The sequence below is a fragment of the Oreochromis niloticus genome, linkage group LG2 (assembly GCF_001858045.2).
Source record: "Oreochromis niloticus isolate F11D_XX linkage group LG2, O_niloticus_UMD_NMBU, whole genome shotgun sequence".
NCBI classification, from domain to species: Eukaryota; Metazoa; Chordata; class Actinopteri; order Cichliformes; family Cichlidae; genus Oreochromis; species Oreochromis niloticus.
In genome coordinates, this window is record NC_031966.2 from 26,922,685 (window position 1) to 26,943,079 (window position 20,395).

A 20,395-nucleotide genomic window follows, 5' to 3' on the forward strand; every position below is an offset into this window, starting at 1 on the left:
AAAAAGGTTTGCTCCTACACCTAACAATGAGCAGCTATCTTATTAAAAATAGGAGAATTTGTTTTAAATTAGACTTAAGTGTTTCAGCCTTTCAGCTTTATCTGTTTCCTTGTAAAAATAAATCATATTTATTCACATTATTTTCACATCATATTTATAGATGGTTGTCAGTGCACTTCCAGTGGTGTCCGCCCCACAGTTCAAGAACCACTGATCTAATCAAAAAGTGATCTTAAACACCACATCCTGTTCTACACTAGTCCAATATAGTACTGATACTACACTAAATTTCCACGTATTTTAATATCATTCACATACCATATTTGAATGGCACAAAATGACAGTGATTCAATTTTTTAGGTCATTTCTTAATATGAAATAACTTCAGGGACACATCATGTACAGATCCACTGTCTAATTTAAAAATCTGGATATCACCGGGCAAAACGGGGATGAAAGGGATAAAAAGATGTGCACAGGGTGGAAGTAGAAGCTGGGGATGACACTGCTTTTGAATTTGATGGAGGAATTATCTCCACGCCGTCAGCTGGAAGCAACGCCAGGCTTCAGCACAGAAGAAATGAACTCGCCAAAGAGCATTTTGTATGTAACAGCAGATTTCAACATTCAGTCACTAACTGAAGGTTCCGGCTCGTCCCAGTTTAACCTCGATCTACATTGCAGCCATGCAGCACGGCTGCTGTATGACATCCTGCTGGAAACCACAGAGGCAGGCATCATTCACTGCATCAAATCAAAAGTTACAACTGCCGGTTCATGATGATGTGAAACGGGTCACATAGCTGAGTCATTGTCATCTATTTATTGACTTTCAAACTGTGAAAGTCTGGTATTTGTGTCAGTAAATGAACTGGGGGTTGCCCTGCAGAGAGGTGGTTCAAACAGGGATGAGGTGCTACAAATGGGCTATTTCTGCTTTCCTGCGTGGGAAGTGGTCATCATCAAAAGACCGCTTTCTCAGGCAGACATAGAAGCCTACGCTCTACTCAGGGAGGCCCTGTTTGTTTATTTATCAATGACATGTTTTAAAAAACATTTAATAATTTCATCATTTATATTGGTAATAAGCATGAGACTGATGCGCACATTAATTTAATTTTAAATAAAGGGATTAAGATAGGCTATAAATCCAGTGATCACAAGTCTAATTCATGAACATACCTGGCTGAAGTTCATAATTATCCCATAAACGTTACACACTGATGGCAGTAATGAGTAATAAATACACTAACACACACACAAACACACACAAGCACACACGTCAATAGGTGTAAAAATGAAAGCAATGACAAGTGCACCTTTTTTGTTTTAATTTATTTGTATATAAATAGAAAATGTGAAAAAAGTAATAAATATGTCATTAAATAAGTCCATAAATATATTTACAGTTGCAATAAACTTGAGGACAATTCTTCATTTAATATGATGGGGACATATGATGCTCTTGTTGTTCAAGGCGACGTCAACACAACGCACAATTTCATCCAGAAACTTTTTTATATTAAATTGGCTTTGCGTGTGCAGATGACAGTTTTCATCCTGCAACAAAATCAAGTTGACCAGTTATGTTATGTTTCGCACATGAAATTTAGTTGAAGACAGAACTAAACACACATACACACACAAATCTTTTATCATGACATCAGCAATTTGTTGTGTTAATTACTAAAACACAGTCAGTTTTTAGAATTACTGCCATACAAATGCATTGAAAGAAATATGCATCTTTACCTTGCTGTACACATGCAGGGAATGCTCGAGTTTTGTTAGATTCTGATTTGAATAATTTTCCATAGTTTTGGTCAGCGCCTTGTCGGCTAAGCAGAAGAACTTTTCCTGCAAAGAGAAAACAGTGATAAGCACCGGTGCCCAGCATGCTGGAGATGAGACTGAATGAGAAACGCGTGGTAACCGCTGTGTGTTATGGAGGTCAAAGGACACCGTGAAGAGTAAAATATGAAACGTTTTCAACTTACCACACATTTGTCTATCTTAGGCACAGTTAAGTCAGGCAGCTGCAAGGATAATTAAATAAAAATGTCAGTATATCAACAAAGAACATATGGCGTACTAACAGAGAAACATAAAGTTTACTTACATTATCTTTTGCCCTGTTGGCATTTTCTCTAATTTGCTTCAGCTTCAGCCTTTTGTCTTCACACGGGTTGGTTGGTGCTGCATAGACCATCACAGCTACCATCAACAGTGTAAGACACTCGATACCAAAGTTCTTCATGTCTTTCAAAGAGCTCCGGAGCTAGCAGTGTCAGCTTGAGTAGAATAAGGTAAATTCCCTAGATAATCTTACTACTGTTGGTACTTATACAACTCACCCATGACTACGTCACAGGGGGAAAGCACCAAATAAGGCGAGACGATTATTACGTTCCACTAGTTGAACTCTATCGATTACTAAGAAGTTACCTTTCCTGAAAAGTTTCATCAAGAACCTAACCACCTCATACTCACACCTTCAGGTATATTTTTACCACAGAGTCAGCATCTTTGGTGCGTCCTTTAACAACTGGGACTTTGACTTATCCACTTTAAATGTACAAGCAGAGTTTGCGTGTGGTAGCAAGTAGCATTACTAACATTTATTAGTATTTTTATTAGTATTAGTGTGTAGTTATGGTGTGACATAACAGACTATGGTGTGTGATGTGTAGGCACATGGGAAATATTTTGAGTCAACTTTAGCCAATCCCACACACATTAGGAAGAGGAAAATGTGACTGATAGAGAAAATTCCTAATAGCCCTAATGTCAGTTTTACTCTGTATAGTAATCCCCCCCCCACCCTGATCCACCCACAAACACAGACACACACACACAACCTGCTCCTCTCTCCAATTATGTCATTATTAGAGTAGAGGTATGAGTTTTTAAAAAATGTATATTTAGTTAAAACTAATACAGCGTTTAGCTTTCGTTAACGGTAAGACAAAAATACTCAAATTAGTAGAATTAGTCACAGCCTCCAGCAGTCACACCCAGTGCAGCTGAGAGATAGCTGCAACATTTTTTGGTTAATTGTGTGATGGTTTTTTTTTAATATATGCTGAAGCTCAAGCACACACCTTTTCACTGTTTAAACACGCTCACATTTGCACATTTGTACACTTCTACTTGTTATTTCTGCGCCCTTGCACCGGAGAGGCTGACATCCTTTGAGAAAGGGCCCCACCTTTAGGTATTATTTAGTAACTCAGCTTTAAAGATAGTCAGTGTATTGCAGTAGGCATTCACAAGCTGTTGCTGTCTGAACACAGAAACTAAACACCCATGTGCACTTCACAATACTTTGCTTCTCAACCATTCAAGTAATTCCTGAAAGATGAGAATTATTTAGTGATTTTACAGCCAAGATTACAAAATAAGTCCATAAGGCCTGCATGAATCTTGGTTATAAATGGCTAAATAGTCAAACAGGACAGACTGCACCAAATGTGCAACACAGTCATGTTTATTTACTTAAACAATTAGATGCTTGTAAAGCTCAACTTAGTACATTGTCACATTCTAACATTGTGTCATATGTCTTTATAATATATAACTTTTCAGTTTTACTGCTGAAGATTAAACAGTGGTTTCCACCCTTTTTGTAGCTACATGTCTTATATGACCTTTCCCATTGTAAACTTTTGAGGCGTTGTGTATTTAGATCCTACATGTATATTTACTTGAACTACTGTCGTCCTCGAGAAAGATGTATAGAAATTGTGTACTGTACACCTTTATCAGTAAGTATGCTTCAACAGAAATGACAACCCAGCCGCAAAAGCAGCTGCAGCGCTTGTTTTTTTTATGGAGGAAATGTTTGCTTTCGCTCGGAGGATCAATCAGCTCCGGAGAGCCTGGACCATTCAGGGCGCCAAAGCTCACGAGCCGGTCAGCCAATAGGAATCCGCACAGGATTGAGGCGAGATGCGCCATTTTACTGCGTCCACAGCCATCCGGCAAGATGGTCCCCCTGCTTTGTCTCCCCTAACCGGAGTTGTTTCGGTATTCTCTCGCCTCTTCTCGCTTTCACACCAGTGAAAATCTGCATGCTCGACTGAGTTGGGCTGCTTGGGCCAAAGACAAAACCCGTGTTTGTCAGTCAAGAAATGACGACGGCGAGAAGTAGGTACGAACACTTGTCTTGTTTGTTTAGACAAGTCAGTTTTGCATTGATTGCCGTGCTTGCCTTCGCTAGCGGCGAGCCGGGCCATAGGAGCCTATTTGCTAGTTAGCAAGCTAGGCTAGGCTAGCTCGGTTGTAGCCGTTAGCTGCGCAGCCGGCAATGCTAAAGTTCGCGCACACGCGTATTCAGACGCACACATGCGCATACATGGATGTTTGTCAAAGTGATCAAAATCCTAAATGTGATTGATTTTTTTTTTATTGAGCGGTAGTTTTCGTTGTGTTAATTGGAGGCAGCTAAATGTTGCATTGCTAGTCGGGATGCTATACGAGGCAGTGCCAGTCTGCGGGTAGCGCGCGGGTTGGTGTCATGGCATCATCACAGGGAGAAAAAGGCCTGTGCATGCAGCGGTGCATGCCCATGCACTGGAGCTTGTGTTAACGGCCGAGACTGCAAGGTTGCCAGGGCAACACGGGGGCAGTGAAAAGAAGTAGTTCTGTACCAATAGTAAACGGGCTAATATTAGCAGAGCTGAACTTGGCATCCCTGATAGTCGGCACTTTTGTGACTTGTCAAAACCCGGAAAGACTTCGCTGAGGATAAAGAAGCTGCAAATACAGATACGTGGGCTCTTTTCTTTCTCCCGCGGAAGAACTGAGTAAGAATCGTACGGCCGGTCGCTGCTAGCAAGCCCGAGTGATTGTTCACCACATCTCGTAGCATCTAATCAGCACGTTATGATGACGCAAAAGGGCAAAATAAACAGCGGCGGCTCTGTCTGCAGAGCTGCATGCTCCAAAGATGTGTCTATAAAGCATGCAGGTCACAGCGGCATATTTAATTGTACGATTGTGCGGACACGCAAAAGCTGCGATTTGGCTTTTGTTTTCATCAAGAGCTCATTTAGCTGCATTTAGTTCAGTTGTGTAGGAGTTTGTTTACGGAAGACCGCTACTGGAGGGACATAAGTGCAATAGGATTGTGTGCACATAAATGTTGGCATAGCTTTGTTTTCATGCTGTGGTGTACTGGAAATAATACGTGTGTGTGTGTGTGTGTGTATAACAGTTGACCTATCAAACAAATAAAGATTGTTTTGGTCTGAGTTGCGCACTTTTGGAGACATCGGCCCTTTTCTGAATATCATAAAGCTAAATGCCACTTTCCACGTGCTTCTTAAAGCCTCATGAATACACTCATGAAGAATAACGACATAGTTATTAAAAGAACAGCTCTGTTGTTCTCTGTGGCTTTATGTGGGAACTATTTTTTTCTTTCTCTTGTACTTGTCTACATCCGCCAACCACAGGAAGCATGGACCTAGCAACCGTTACATTTCACCTGAAGGACATGAAAGATTACATCCTGTTACCGTGTGAAGAGCTGGAGCCTCTCATCATAGTAGATGCACAGTGAAAACAAAGAAATAGTAACTACTATAAAACAAGGAGTGGGACTATCCTTTAAAAAAAAAAGTAAATAGATCACATTTTGGTGTTTTGGCACTTTGAGCACCACAATGCAATTAACTCCAGTTTATTCAAGATATAGCTCTCAATAGCTATAAAATTGGGATGGAGACAAAAACATTTAGTTATTTCTTTTTTCGTCACCTAAAGCAGGGACGTCAGAATCAAAGCCCAAAATTCTTGCCCTCCTTAACATTTTCCGAAGCCATCCAATGGGCTGGACACCCTACCTTAAAGAAAAATTTTATGTTTGTCTTTTATATCACAATTTTTTCTGCTGCTGTTGATATTCTTGTTATTCTATATTTATATTAGTGATATGCTGTTGGTCTTGGGCTTTATACAGAGCAGCCTGCAGAGCACCATGGTACAATAGAAGGTCTGAAATGTTTAGATTGAAATTAAAGACAAAAGCTCAGTTTAAATCTAGAATGTGAACATAGATTCATACAGTAAATACATGTAGCTGTACTTTTTTTAAATGTGTTTTTTTCCCCTCTAGTTTCTGTTCTGTCTGATGTAATATGGTACCAGAAAGCAAAGTTTTTTTGTAAGTTTTTTTGCAAATGTTTTTTCAGGTAAAATGAGTCTGGCTGCTTCAGAATCACACCTAGACCAAATGGCAGAAAAGGAAGAGGAGGTAAGTTCACCACTCATTTGTTTTAGACTTTTTAAATGTTTGAAACTTGTTCATTCTCAAGCAATTAAAATATATTTTTTATCGTTGCCAGCCTGGTAGCTCAGCAGAAACTATGAAGCCCTCCTCTTCTCGCAACAAGAGGTGCGGAGCAGATTTCTTAAATGTGTCAGCCTTTTGTTGTTGCTTATGCACTTGTATGCGGTCAAAATAGCTCGCAGAGATTATGCAGATTGAAATGTTAAAGTTGATTCCCTGACTTATTGCAGGAAGCCCACCTCTGTAGCTAAGCACACGGACCAGAATGGGTCCGAGTCCTCAGCCGAAAGTGAAAATGAAGGTGCCACTTCTGACAATCCTTCAGACAGTAACACAGGGAGTGTTTCTAAAGGTATGAACTATACGAAGGTGTTTCTGAATTTTTATTCAAGATGTCGTGGATGTTTGGGTAGCAAACAGAGCTGTTTTGTTCTTCAGGCACTTTAGTGATGAGGCCAGCTGGGAATGAAAACAAAGGTGCTATGAAGCTCAGAGTGGATTTCAAACAGAAAAAAACAGGTAATGATATTTCTGATTAAAAATGTGTGTTTACAGTGTTTCTCACAGAATTAAATTTGAATTTGGCAGATGTGGTACAAAAAGAGGTGTAATAGTAAACGTACATTGTGACAATAAATAAGGTAATAGAAAACAGCTGCTTCTTCAGTGAGTCTAGTGGATTGACTCGTACTCTAAATGTGCAGCTGGCAACAGTAGACCTGATTCTCCTGTTGCCAACTGCAGTCCACAGAGTGCAGCCACGTGACCTCAAACTACCATGAGAGTGATCTGCCTGGCTTGCATTTAAGTAACTGGAGACAGTAATTTAACTGGTTAGTGGCAACTAAACTTTTAAAGTAAGAGTGAGGGGATTGGAATTGTGTCATTCTCTCAGACAGAGGAAAACATTAATATATGCTTGGACAGCTGCTAAAAAAAAATGCTGACTTTTTGTAAAGTGTGTGTGGGGGGAACACTGATTTGTTATGTTGACCGTTGAAAGAGAACCTGGATAAGATTTTAAAGTAAATGAAGTGGATTGTGAAAGTGATGTTTTTTTTTTTTCTTCCTTCTTGCTGTAGATGATACCCTGCAGAAGAAGGTAAACTGCACTGCCTGTGGAAAACAAGTGAACCAGTTCCAGCGTAACTCTGTGTTTGTTCATCCTGTGCTCAAAGTACTTATTTGCAAGGTAGAGACTTTCAGATGGACATTTCACATATTTTCATCATATTATTACAAGTTCTACCATTTTCACTATTTACATTTTTATATTTACGTTCTTTCCTCTTCCTGCAGTCATGCTACAAATACTATACAAGTGATGATATCAGCAGAGACTCTGATGGGATGGATGAGCAGTGCAGGTACACTACACTAACAAAACAGTGAATTTCTTTTAAAGTAATGTTTGGAGGAGTTTTTGAGGACCTCATTTGCTATTTGGCCTCAAACCATGTTAAATATTTTTTCTCCAGGTGGTGCGCTGAAGGCGGCAAACTCATCTGCTGTGACTACTGCAACAACGCCTTTTGCAAGAAGTGCATTCTGCGCAACCTGGGCAGGAAGGAGCTGTCAGGCATTACTGATGAGAACTCAAAGTGGCACTGTTATGTCTGCAGATCAGAGCCCCTCCAGGATCTGGTCTCCAAATGCAGTCGCATCATGGAGAAACAGCAGCGTAAGCAAAAGAAAACGGAGAAGACGGAGGAACGTGAGAGCAAGAAGCATAAGAACAAAGCAGCCAAAGAGCACAAAGCAGTCGTCAATGGAAAAGAACACACAGAAGACTCGGGGACCATGACATTCTCCTACAAAAAACTGCACATACCAAAAGAACTTATAAAGAAAACAAAAAAGCTTGTTGAAACTACAACTGGGTTGAACAATACTTTCATCCAGTTCATTCAACAGGAAGCCGAGGACCAGGGAGAAAAATCTATCAGGTATCGGCATTTGAAAGCCTTCAAGGCCGTGCTTTCTGATTTGAGAAAAGCTCACAGTGCGTTAGAGGAGGCTTTGGAACCTGAGTTTAGAAACATGGAGTTGCAGAATGGCAATGAAGGCCAGCACGTTGTTAGAAAAAGCACTAATGTTGAGGCAGTTGCAGAAAATGATACCACGGACAACATTGCAGATTTGGTGTGTGAGAGCGATCCCCCTAAAGAGGTGGATGAGGAGACGCTTCAGGAGCAGGATGTGGAAAAAGATCAGGTCTCAGAGCAGAGTGAAATAAACGATCACCAAACGGAAACTGACGCAACCCAAAGGACAATTAAAAAAGAAGTTCGTGAAGATGGGCTGGTGTCTGCTGGTGAAATGTCCTTAGATCACGATATTATGTCTGTGCCGCCTTCGGTTCCTGAAGAGCTTTTTCAGATGGTGGAGAGTCTTGCAGATTCTACAATGCTGTCACAGGCTGACACAACCTCGGTCACCGATGCTGAGTCACAGTCCAATGGAACCCCAACAGACACTGAGCAGCCCCAGCCCAAGGTAAAGAACCTTATAGTGAAACTGACTCCTGTCCCAGTTGTTACAACGTGTGGGTCAAGGCCATCCAGGTCCAAAAACAAAGAAAAGGGCAGCGAGATGCCAAAAAAGTCTGAAGAAGAATGCAAGGAGGAAGAAAATGCCGCTGCTGATGAAGTAGATGGAACCAAGAGCCCACCACCCAGCCGTCGTTCTAGTAGAGTGAAGACCACTCCTTTGAGAAAGCAGACTGAGAATAAGGACAAGAATGTGTCCTCTGACTCGGATTCAGAGGAAGAGGAAGATGACAAAGACAAGGTCAAATCTTCCAAGAAATCCAGGAGCACTAAAAAGGAAGCCGAGAAACAGGCCAAGGCTTCTGATAAAAAGACAGCTGACTCTGACTCGGATGAAGTTCCTGATGTACTGATGGAAAAAGCCGCAGAAGGCAACAGCACTGATGAGGGAATCGCCAATTCTAAAAAGCGTTCACTCAAACTAAACCCATCCACAGAAGACGCAGAGAAATTGTCCAAACGCAAAAGAAAGTCTGAAGGCTCCGATTTGGACCTTGCAAGTAAAGGTAAGAAGACTACCAAGAAGAAGAAACGGAACGGTTCAGACTCCTCAGACTCTGATGAGGAGAAGGACAGTAAAGCGGGTGTAGCGAGGAGGAGATCTACCCGTGTAAAGAAGCAGGATGACACAAAAGAGGAAAGCAAAAACTCACCTGAGCCGAAGCCGAAGAGGTCCTACGAAAAGAAGCACAAGGGAAAGAGCTCTAGAACATCCTCAAAGCTACAGTTGACCTCTAGTGATGAGGACGAGGAGGAAGAGGAGGCTGAAGGTGACTCTGGGGAGGACAGTGACGAGCAAAAGATCAAACCTATTGTGGAGGATAACGTTTTGGCGGGCAGTGCAGCCTTTATTCAATCCTCAGGTACACCTGGAAGTTTTACAACATGAATTAAATAAATTAAATGTGCTGATGAATGCGCTTCAGGAGGACAGAGATGTTTTAAACTTTTCTTGTAATGACCTGCATGGCCTTCAGTTAGCTACACCTGTGTATGGAAAACTACTTTAACATTTAATCTTTAACCACAGCGGAAACAACAGCATCTTTTTGAGATATTACCATCAAAGCCAACAGTTTTGACCCAAGCCAGTTCATCTTAAAGATATCTCCAGTTTATATCTCCTCAGCCAGAATGATTCATATCAGCAATTTATTTCTTACTGGAACTGTCCAGCTGTAGTAACCTAAATAATTGCAACATTTAGCCCTGACTTCTGTTCAAACTCTGTATTATACTTCCATATACATGGGATAATTTTGATTACTCTCTTTATTCTTATTAAAGTCATCTACAAGTTCATGGAAATATAAAAGAAAATTGTGAAGGAATCATTATAATTTAGCAATTATTTATATTCATAATGTCTTTCATCTGTTTAAATGTTGGAGAGGTTTGCAATAATGTGTGGTGTTTTGTACAGGAGATGAAGTGGACACTAAAGAGGGAATTACAGGGATTTGTGACGATGATGACGACGATCCTGAGAACAGGTACTTATAAAAGAAATTGATTCTGCCAACTAGGCATCAAGTGGGTATCAACATCATTCAGTCCCAACAATGAAACGCAAGGTTTAGCGTTAGCAGATCGAACAGCTACATTTGTCATTTTTGTACATTGCAAACAAAAACAGATAGGAAATTGTTCTTCTTTCATTTCAAATAATTGACACTGTCTGTAAGGCTACACTAGTATATCAGTATTTTTTGCAGTGTTTATAATGGTGTTGTAGTACCAGTAGTATTCAGTTGCTACATTGAAACAAAGGAGAAACTGGTGTTTCAAATGCTCTGATTTATATTCTGTTGCACTATTTTTACAAGGTTCCACACACATGTTTTATTTGTTTGTTCATTTTTTGGGGAATGTTTTTGTAAAATCAGGTTTTTATAATTTTATTTCTCTTTACCTGCAGGATTGCGAAGAAAATGCTTCTCGCCCAAATAAAATCGAACTACTCCTCGGGAGCAGAGAGCTCCTCTGACAATGAAGAGGCAGAAAAGGAAGAGAAGTCCTCCAAGAAAGTTAAAAAAGAAAATGAAGAAGATGAGCAGCAAGGTAGAAATTTGTTAAATAATCCTAGGATTTTGTTGTTGTTGTTGTTGTTGTTGTTTTTTTGAATAATACTCATCTACATGAACATTTTCAAAACATTTTTCTTTCCATGAAGATGATGAGGATACAGAAGACTCTGGCTCTGATGTCGAAGTGAAGAAGAGTGGCAGACGCCATAAACTGCTTCGTCATAAACTCTCACTGAGTGAGGGTGAATCAGGAGAGGAGAAGGCTGTCGGGAAAGAGAAGAAGAAGGGCAAGAAGAAGTCGGGACGGAAAGGTTTGTTCTGAAGTTATAATTCAGTCTCTGTGCCACGTCCTACTTTAGGTTAAAATATTTGAAGAAGCTGTTAGATGACAGGTTTTTGTTTTGTTTTTTTATTTGCATTTCAGTGGACAGCGATGACTCTGCAGACTCAGACTTTGAAAAGTCTGAGTCCAGCGCAGGGTCGGCCATGAGTGAGGTGGTTAGCGACTCAGACAATGAAGACAAGCGTCGAAAGACCAGGTGAGAAGAAAGAACTCCAATCAGTGATGGCGACTTATTTTACTGCTGGTGGATCCGGACAAATCTAGTATTGTTTTTTTTATTCCTGCAGAGCTGCGAAGAAGAAGGATGATGAAAAACAGAGAAGTTACGCTCAGAAGAAGAAGCGACGCAGGATCAAAGTTCAGGATTCCTCTTCAAGCAATGAGAAGGTGTTTTAAATGCAGTGCACTTGGTGCTCCTGAACTGTCCCAAAGCTTCTTTTTTCATAGTAGGATTACTAGGTAGAGGAAATGGAGCCACGTGAAATTTACCAAGTCAAGTCATGCATGATGCTTAAAATGTTATTTAAACTTACCCTGGAGTGTGTTGTGGGGATTATTGAGGCCACAAACCAATCATGGGGCTGCTCAGCTACTGATCATAGGAAGTGCTTTTTTTTTTTTTTTTTTTTTTTCTGCGCCTAAGGGCAGAACATCAGAGGGCTGAGCTTGATTTTAATTTCCACAGAGTGGAGAGGAGGGCGAGGAGGACCAAGATGGAGAAGGACGCAAAGGCCGAAAGAAGATCCGCAAAATCCTGAAGGATGACAAGCTGCGGACGGAGACGAGGGATGCTCTGAAAGAAGAGGAGGAGAGGAGGAAGCGCATAGCTGAGAGAGAGGCACTCAGGGAGAAACTTCGAGAGGTAAAGATGAAATGTGCGGCTGTTATCAGGAATATAGACTCGATACTCAAAGCCCTGAGCTGTTGTAGGAAGTGAAAAGAAAATTAAGAGTTTCCACTGAATATTAGTTGTTAGAGGATCTAATGATGAGCAGTATGTTTCATTATTTGCACTTTACACCAAATCAAATCATGTCTCTTAAGTTTTTCAGATCAAGCAGTTGGAGAGTCTGCTTTGGAAGTTGTAGTAATTACCTTAAAACAAATATATGAATCAAAGATTAAGAAAAGTTAGAGTGAAAAGATGGGCTGTCAAGCTGCTAACTAGCTTGTGATTTACACTGCCGTGAAACTAACAGGGATCCTGCACTTTCACGGTCGGTGTGTATGCCAATGCAAATTTATGTTTAATAGGCCAATAACACATTTCCTGACCAATCTCCCTTTTACTACAAATTTAAACTTGGCACAAATAGTGGTAGGTTAGAACTCATCACACTGTTTTTGAGTTGGTTCTTAGTGGTGGGAATGCTGCTGCAGTGTGGGTGGTAAATGGTTATGAATAAAGAAAAATCCATAGTGGAATCAAGTCGAATGGATATGTTTTTTTGGTAGAGAAAATAAGAATTACAGTAAAGGGATTTGCTAAACTGCCATGTGGACCATTCAGTCACAGAAATTTAATTGTGATAACATTTTTGTTATTGGGATCTATAGTGTATGGGGTAGACTTTTTTTTTTTTTTTTTTGTGGTGCATGACATTTGAGAACCACTAAATCTCTTCTTTTTTTGGGGGGGGGGTGTTCAGTCAGTCAGATGAAACTTGCAGAAATTGGCCTGCTAAATAGAGTCTGACTGCTTCCTGTTGTCCTGTATCTCCTGCTTATGATGTAAAATGTTCCTGGTGTTTGTACCAGGACTCTCTGGCAGCTGTGGCCTTTGAACCACTCTGCTCATCCTCTCTTTTGCCTGCAGTGGCACAATTTTTTTTCTTTTTAAACCTTCATCTAAAAGAAGCCCGTAGCAGTCGGCTGATGGCTGCCTCTGGGAGCAGTACTGCCAACAGTAAGTGGGTTGGTGGAGCTGCTGGTCCAAATCAAACATTTGCTGGAGAGAAGCAGCTGTTGGGGAGATGAGGGCCACACAGAACTACAGCATGCTCCACAGCTGTCTCCATTTTTGTTTCTTGTTCTCTATTATCTCCCTGTTGTATTATTGGTGGTTGTGTCTTAGCGTTAGCGTTAGCATGGTTTCATAACAGCCTGTATGTATCCAGCATACAAAGTGCCAGTTGTGGTGACTACATTGGTTGCCAATATTAACGACCCATGTAAAAAGTCAGCCATGTGCTCATAATTCAGGGGTAGCTCTGCTGTTAAATACATTTAAACGACATTTTTAGAAAACGAAAGTGTAACGAGCAGCAGGTTGTTTCCGTAAGTACTTTTTTTATTTTATTTTATTTATTTATTTTTTTTATTAAAATGAATAAATTCGCCATGGTTTAGTCAGAATTGCCAAAAGTACATGATGGATTTTTTTCTTACTTTGTGAAATTAACCATGCATTAGGCTAAACAGGCTTCCTTCACATACACAGACGTAAAGAGAGAGATGTATTTTGTTGGAGATACAAAAAGTGAAGTGAGAAATTTAACATACTGGAAGAATTGGTGATAAATTTCTTTTACTTAAGATGTTATGTCCAGATTTTAGAATTAAAATAATCTTTTTGGCTCTTCTTCATGTTGCAGGTGATTGTGGTGGAGGAGTCTTCCCAGGTTGTCTGCCCCATCACTACCAAGCTGGTGCTGGATGAGGACGAAGAAACCAAAGAGCCTATGGTGCAGGTGCACAGGAACCTGGTGACAAAGCTCAAACCTCACCAGGTTGATGGTAAGGACACAATGCACGGAGAATTTTGAAATGGTAGGAGCTCGAGAAAAAATAAGCAAAGCAAGCTTGAGGTGCTCAGCACTGATGTTTCCTATCCTGTGTGTTTTGTGTCCCTGGCAGGAGTGCAGTTTATGTGGGACTGCTGCTGTGAATCGGTGAAAAAAATTGAGAAGTCTGCTGGCTCTGGCTGCATCCTTGCCCACTGTATGGGCCTGGGAAAGACTCTGCAAGTGAGTTACTTGCCTTATATTGGCTGCGTTCATTTTCACTCTTGTGCAAACTACGCCAGTTGTGTAATGCAATGTTTTTAGCTGCCCCAAACCTACAGAAATGAGCTCCTGTGGAACTTTAGAACAACACAGAGAAGCAGTTGTCAAAATCAGTGCTTATATTAAGAGGCAGTCTGATAAAAGCCCAAACTGAATAAAATTGTTCCAAAGCCCTGTGCTGTGTGTGCAACATTTGACTCGTTTTGTCCTGTAGGTGGTGACATTTCTTCACACGTTGCTGCTTTGTGAGAAGCTCGATTTCACCACAGCACTGGTGGTTTGCCCCCTGAACACTGTCCTGAACTGGCTCAATGAATTTGAAAAGTGGCAAGAAGGAATGAAGGATGAAGAGAGTTTAGAGGTAATGAGTTGCCCTTGTGACCTTTCAAGCCTTTTCTGTTTCCAGTGCGTTGCTCAGCATATTTACCTTTGGTGTGCTCAACAGGTAACTGAGCTGGCCACAGTGAAGAGGCCACAGGAGCGAGCGTACGCCCTTCAGCGATGGCATGAGATGGGCGGCGTTATGATCATGGGCTACGAAATGTACCGAAACCTGACGCAGGGCAGGAACATCAAGAGCAAGAAGCTCAAAGAGACTTTTCAGAAGACTCTGGTAGAGCCAGGTAGAGTGATTTTTACGTTACATGTTATGGACTTAGGTCATCTTTCTGTGCTCCTAAAAATCAATCTTGTGGTCCAAATGATCCTTTTTATAAACTGATATAAGCTAAAACGAACCTTCACTTTAAGCGAGTACATCTCTGGCTGACTGTAGACTCAGTCCTGGGGTTGTTTTTTGCACGTTAGCTGTTCTAATGTGGCCACATGTACCAAATTAGCCAAACTGTTTTCATTTTCTTTTGTTTACATCTGAGCCTGTTACTGGTAAACCCCTTTTTTTCGATGTGCGTGCCATTCCAGCGGTGTGACCTGATCTGAAATTGGCCGCATTAAAATGATCCTTGTGTTCATTTTTACTAGGGCCAGACTTGGTGATCTGTGATGAAGGCCACATCTTGAAGAATGAGGCCTCTGCTGTGTCCAAAGCAATGAACTCTATCAGGACGAGGAGGAGGATTGTGCTGACTGGAACGCCGCTGCAAAATAACCTTATTGAATGTGAGACTTCCTGCTATCATCCATGTGAATCATTTATGGATGATTTTTGTTTAGTTTTTAAAAATAACTTTTCTGACTTTTGTCTCCTCCTTACCAGACCACTGCATGGTGAACTTCATTAAGGAAAACCTGCTTGGTTCAGTTAAGGAGTTTAGGAACCGCTTTATTAACCCCATCCAGAACGGTCAGTGTGCCGACTCCACCCTACAAGATGTCCGGGTCATGAAGAAGAGAGCTCACATTCTTTATGAGATGCTTGCTGGTTGCGTCCAGGTATATATTTAAAAAAAAAAAAAAAAAAATTGTGTTTGAAATGATTCACTCAGGCCTCCTTTGACTTCCTGATTAAATAATGCATTTGTGTTTCCTACAGAGAAAAGATTACACTGCACTCACCAAGTTCCTACCTCCCAAGCACGAGTATGTGTTGTCAGTCAGAATGACTCCAATCCAGGCTAAACTTTACAGATACTACCTGGAGCACTTCACAGGTGAGAACCAAGCTTTAGTGCAGTTTGTTTTTTGCTTTGTTGATGTTCCACAACTCTAAGTTTTAGTCACAACCAGAGGAAAACTCTTTGGTACTAAAATTGTGTTAATTTAACTCCCTTCCATATTTTTCCCATGGTTATACACGCCCTGCTGCAGTGGCTCTCTGCCTCACCAGTGTGGGCCCATGGTGCAGTTTGACAACCACTGCTTTAAACTATTTGGATCTTTGGGGGTTATGAACAGCAGGGACTCTTGTGGCTGCTAACAGTGCTTTCCCAGTGACAAGTCTGATCTGATTGCCCAGACAAAGATTTAGCCCACGCTTAGACTAAAACAAAATTAGGGAATTCGACTGGAAAACATGTATAGGCTAGGACTAGGTTAAATCCTACTGCGGGAGTCCTGTTTCTCTTGAAAGTGCTCTCCTTACTGGATTTGCTCAGACAAGGTTTTTAGATAAATGGAGGGTCTTTCTGGTGGTGCATTGTTAAGTCATTTAGTGGACTTTTCCTTTGAGAGTGTGTGTGTGTGTGTGTGTGTGTGTAAGAGTGGCAGCTGGCACAGTGCCGCAGGCAGGGTTTAAGCCCAGTTTCCCACGTCTCCCTAATGAAGAGCTCTGGGAGTGAGGGAACAGAGGGTGTGGGGTAAGAGGGGAGGGATGTGGGGCATAAAGGAAAGGGAAAGAAATTTCTAGGGAGAAGGGGCCAGAGGTTTTACACCAAAAGCAAAAACAAAGAACAGGAGGGCTGTGATGTAAGAACAGGAGTGTTTGGAGGGATTGTTGATATGTGCTGTGGCTCATTAGGCTGGGTTGTCCACAGTGCACAGCGCTGATGTTGTGACAGAGGATTTAGTGTTTTAAAGTGGTGTCTTCAGACTAAAGACCACCAGTGGGTTGTGGTGGGAATGGCCATAAATATTCTCTCCTTTAATTCCACTGCTTATGTAAAACCGGAACTAACTTCTGACGTCTTGGGGTCAGTGCAGGTCAGCATCCTGAATAGGTACAGAGTTTTAGCAACTGCTATTTGCTCTAGGAAGTAGCTGATGGAGCAGATTATAAGGCTGAGAATTAGCTATTAATCATCAGCTTTATTGTGTTTTTGTGGTTTCAGTGTTCATTCCTTGAGAAGAATGAGTTGCACTTATTGCTTGGTTTTAGTTTTGTCTGTATAATTACTTTGTGAATGCGCTGTGCAGTCAAATTCAAGCAAAGTTTTCAGGCCGTTGCACGTTTTCAGACTAATCTAAAATGGATCGAATTAATTTTATTTTCTTGTCTGTCTGCACACAATACTCAATAATATTCAAACAAAAACAGGTCTTTGGGTATTGTGTAAATGTAAGAAAAATAATGAAAGGGCTAATTTGCAAGAATACCGACCTTTGCATTTGTACTTTGTTGTTGAAGCAAGTCTTGGCAGCCGAGCCGTCCTCAAATCTTATTAAAAGTGATCTCCCATCCTTCTTGGTAGAAAAATGTAAAAAACTCAACCAGGTTTGATGTGCCGATAATGTGCACGGCCATTTTCAGGTCTCTCTGGACATGCTTAAGTATTTTGTTGATGTCTGGACTCTAGCTCTTAGAGGCGATTTTTATCATCTTGACTCAGGTTGATCTAAATGGTGAGGGAGTTTGCCCTTTTAAGAAATAGAGGGGAAAACATGATGCTATGAGATGACGAGAGCAAATAATTGAGTTAAATTTAATTCATATAGTACCAAATGTTAGCAATAGTCAACTCGAGGAGCTTGATATTGTAAGGTAAACACCTTAAAATAATTTAGAAAACACCCCAACAATCAGACGACCCCCCTATGCGCAAGCACTTGACAACAGTGGGGAGGAAAAACTCCCTTTTAACAAGGAAAAACCTCTGGCAGAATCAGGCTTAGGGCGGGGCAGCCATCTGCTATAACCAGTTGGGGTTGAGGGGAGGAAGACAGGATAAAATACAGCCTGTGGAAGAGAGTCAGAGATTAATAACTAATGCAGCACAATAGTCCTGATGATAATCTTTTTCATAACTGTTCAAAAACAGAATCATTTCTGGAAAACATTTTTACAGCTCAACCCAGGCCACTTTTTGTATCTATCTGGCAGCACCTTTTAGGTCATTATCTTGTTGACGTGGACACTTTGGATCTCTCAGGATCTCAGAGTAAAGTTAGACTTTTTTTTTTTTTTAAATCCATTTTTTGTATGCGTCTGTCCAGCTAATCTCCCACATTATGTAACAGAAAAACTGTCACAGTCAGCCACCGCTGTGTTGGCCTGTAGCAACAGTATCAATGAGGCATTCCTGTATTGTGGTTTCTACGATACATGCTGCTGGATATCATGACCAAATAATTCAGTCTTTGTTTCGTCAGACAAGACGATATTCCTTCTAACTGTTTGAAAGTCATTAAGGTTCCTTTTGGCAAACTCCCAGCAGGCTGCCATGTGTCTTTTAGACAGGAGCGGCTTCCCCCCTGGCTACTCTTACTATAAAGGCCTGATGGGTTGAGCGCTGACCTCTAATCAACTTTTAAAAGCATCTTGAGGATAATTGATAAAATTAGAGCTCAAATGTGAGTCTCACTCCAAATGCTGTTTTTGCTTTGTTGTTTTTTCAGTGTTGTGTGTAGGTTTAAAATTAAGAGTTGAATCCTTTTTAAGATGAGTTGGGATTGCTCAGAGTGGCTCTAAAAGCTTGTCCACTAAGAAAAAAAACTCTGAGTACCAATTAAATATTTTGCTATATCCCCCTCTCACACTCTGGCCAGCATTAATCTGTATTAACTGTCAAATTACTGTTTACCTCAGCTGTGTGAAGCTTCCATATCTGTTTACTGTGGAGGAGTCCAAAACTGGTTAGTCAAAGCTCATTTCTTGTTATGGCCGGCTAGTTGTGAACAGTTCAGTTACTGGGGAGAATTGCATGTTTAATCTGCTGACAGTAACAAACTGTTTAATTATTACGATTATACAATTTAAGCACGTTTTAGACGTGTTGGAGTGGAGTTGAGGCACAGGGTGTGGAAGGAAGATGATGAAGTGGATACAAGGGGGAGAGGGAGTAGTGGTGGAAAAGGTAGAGGAAGAGAAAAGAAGCAGATGATGATGTGGAGATTTCAGAAGGAGGTATAAGATCCAAGGAAGAGGCAGTGCAGTGTCAGTGCAGATGGGAGATTTTGAACCACCATGGATTGCCACTCTTACTTCTCCTTCCATTCAGACCCCGTGTGGTTACAGCTTGAAGGGTTGTAGCTACACAGGGTTAATGCTGACAAAGGTGTGAATTGTGTTTCTAACAATCTCTCATGACCAAAATATTTTTTTTTTAATTATTAAAAACGATTTTATTTATTTATTTATTTATTGTTTTACATTGTTTGATGACAGGCTGCGAAAAAGTGTAAATTGAAAGCTCTTAATGGATCATATGTAGTTTGAAAGAGTGGTTTGTGATCCTTAAAATTAAAACTAAATTATGATTGGTGTTCTCAGAAGTTTCTTAGTTAAGTTTAGCTGTTTCAGTTTGTCAGGTTTCCTCTTTTTGAAATTCTATTAGATTACAGAGAGTTAAACTCAGTTGCTCCTGTTCTTATCGTCTGTATGTATAAAAGGTTTGAGAGCATGCTGTCAGGTACGTAATGCAAACACACATCCATCTTCCCCCTCATATTCTTTCCCTTGCGTGCAGGTGTGGGGAATGCTGTGGAGGGGGGCAGGGGCCGAGCGGGGACCAAACTCTTCCAGGATTTCCAGATGCTCAGCAGAATCTGGACCCATCCCTGGTGCCTTCAGCTGGACTACATCAGTAAAGAAAACAGGGTAGGGCTGGGGAAGACGAGACTAAACCACAGCAAACACCAACTGAAAAACTAGAAATACATTCCCACAAATTGCGCACACTGTAGCAAAACAATAGAAACACATTGCTGACAGGTCATGCTTCGAGCAAGAACACCACATACTGCTACTGCAGCAAAAATTTTCCTCTTATGCATCGTTTCTGCTGCCCAAGATTGAGCCCTGCGTACAGCTGACCTGCATTGCTGCACAGTCGAGCTTCACACAAGTGTACTTTCCCGCAGGGTTTCTTTGACGAGGACAGCATGGACGACTTCATCGCGTCAGAAACAGAAGAATCCTCCATGAGTCTGACCTCTGAAGATGAGAAGATCAAAAAGTAAAGTCATGTTTGTTATTTATTTATTTATTTGTACAGATATGACATAATTAAACTGCCTTTCTACCCGGCATCTTACTCTTGCTAACCCAGTCTCGCTGTGCCTTCTGGCTAATAGGAAAAAGAAGCAGGGAAAAGGGAAAAAGAAGGGATCTGACGATTCGGACAGTGATGATGTTGAGGTCATCAAAGAGTGGAACACCAGCTCTCGTGGCAGGAACGGCGAGGGCCGAAACAGAGCAGAGCCTGTAGATGAACGTGAGTGTGCAATAACATACTGGGAGGACTACGATTGGTTGGCTGGGTTTAAGAGGGTCATGAACTGTACTGCATGGTTGGAAATCTATATAACATTTCAGGCTCTGATTCGGTCCTTCCTACTCACTAAGT

At 41.0% G+C, this 20,395-nt stretch overlaps 1 protein-coding gene across 4 annotated transcripts in view; it reads left to right on the top strand.

Moving 5' to 3' along the window:
* The first annotated feature begins 3,903 nt into the window (after positions 1-3,903).
* The window catches only part of atrx (ATRX chromatin remodeler), a 34,584-nt gene continuing 18,092 nt past the window's right edge, over positions 3,904-20,395 (top strand). The window contains exons 1-24 of one of the 4 annotated variants that reach the window (XM_005467856.4): positions 3,904-4,146; positions 6,195-6,256; positions 6,348-6,397; positions 6,523-6,644; positions 6,731-6,811; positions 7,375-7,484; positions 7,592-7,659; positions 7,771-9,704; positions 10,265-10,334; positions 10,760-10,902; positions 11,015-11,179; positions 11,293-11,407; positions 11,499-11,598; positions 11,897-12,073; positions 13,806-13,947; positions 14,068-14,177; positions 14,431-14,577; positions 14,662-14,839; positions 15,198-15,335; positions 15,433-15,608; positions 15,709-15,826; positions 19,517-19,647; positions 19,911-20,005; positions 20,124-20,263. In XM_005467856.4, the coding sequence (XP_005467913.1) occupies positions 4,131-4,146; positions 6,195-6,256; positions 6,348-6,397; positions 6,523-6,644; positions 6,731-6,811; positions 7,375-7,484; positions 7,592-7,659; positions 7,771-9,704; positions 10,265-10,334; positions 10,760-10,902; positions 11,015-11,179; positions 11,293-11,407; positions 11,499-11,598; positions 11,897-12,073; positions 13,806-13,947; positions 14,068-14,177; positions 14,431-14,577; positions 14,662-14,839; positions 15,198-15,335; positions 15,433-15,608; positions 15,709-15,826; positions 19,517-19,647; positions 19,911-20,005; positions 20,124-20,263 (4,588 nt within the window). In that variant the 5' untranslated portion in view covers positions 3,904-4,130. Of the gene's footprint in view, positions 4,151-4,526; positions 4,806-5,472; positions 5,623-6,194; positions 6,257-6,347; positions 6,398-6,522; positions 6,645-6,730; positions 6,812-7,374; positions 7,485-7,591; positions 7,660-7,770; positions 9,705-10,264; positions 10,335-10,759; positions 10,903-11,014; positions 11,180-11,292; positions 11,408-11,498; positions 11,599-11,896; positions 12,074-13,805; positions 13,948-14,067; positions 14,178-14,430; positions 14,578-14,661; positions 14,840-15,197; positions 15,336-15,432; positions 15,609-15,708; positions 15,827-19,516; positions 19,648-19,910; positions 20,006-20,123; positions 20,264-20,395 lie in introns of those variants that run through there. The other 3 variants (XM_013271704.3, XM_013271705.3, XM_019367535.2) reach the window with 3 other exon arrangements.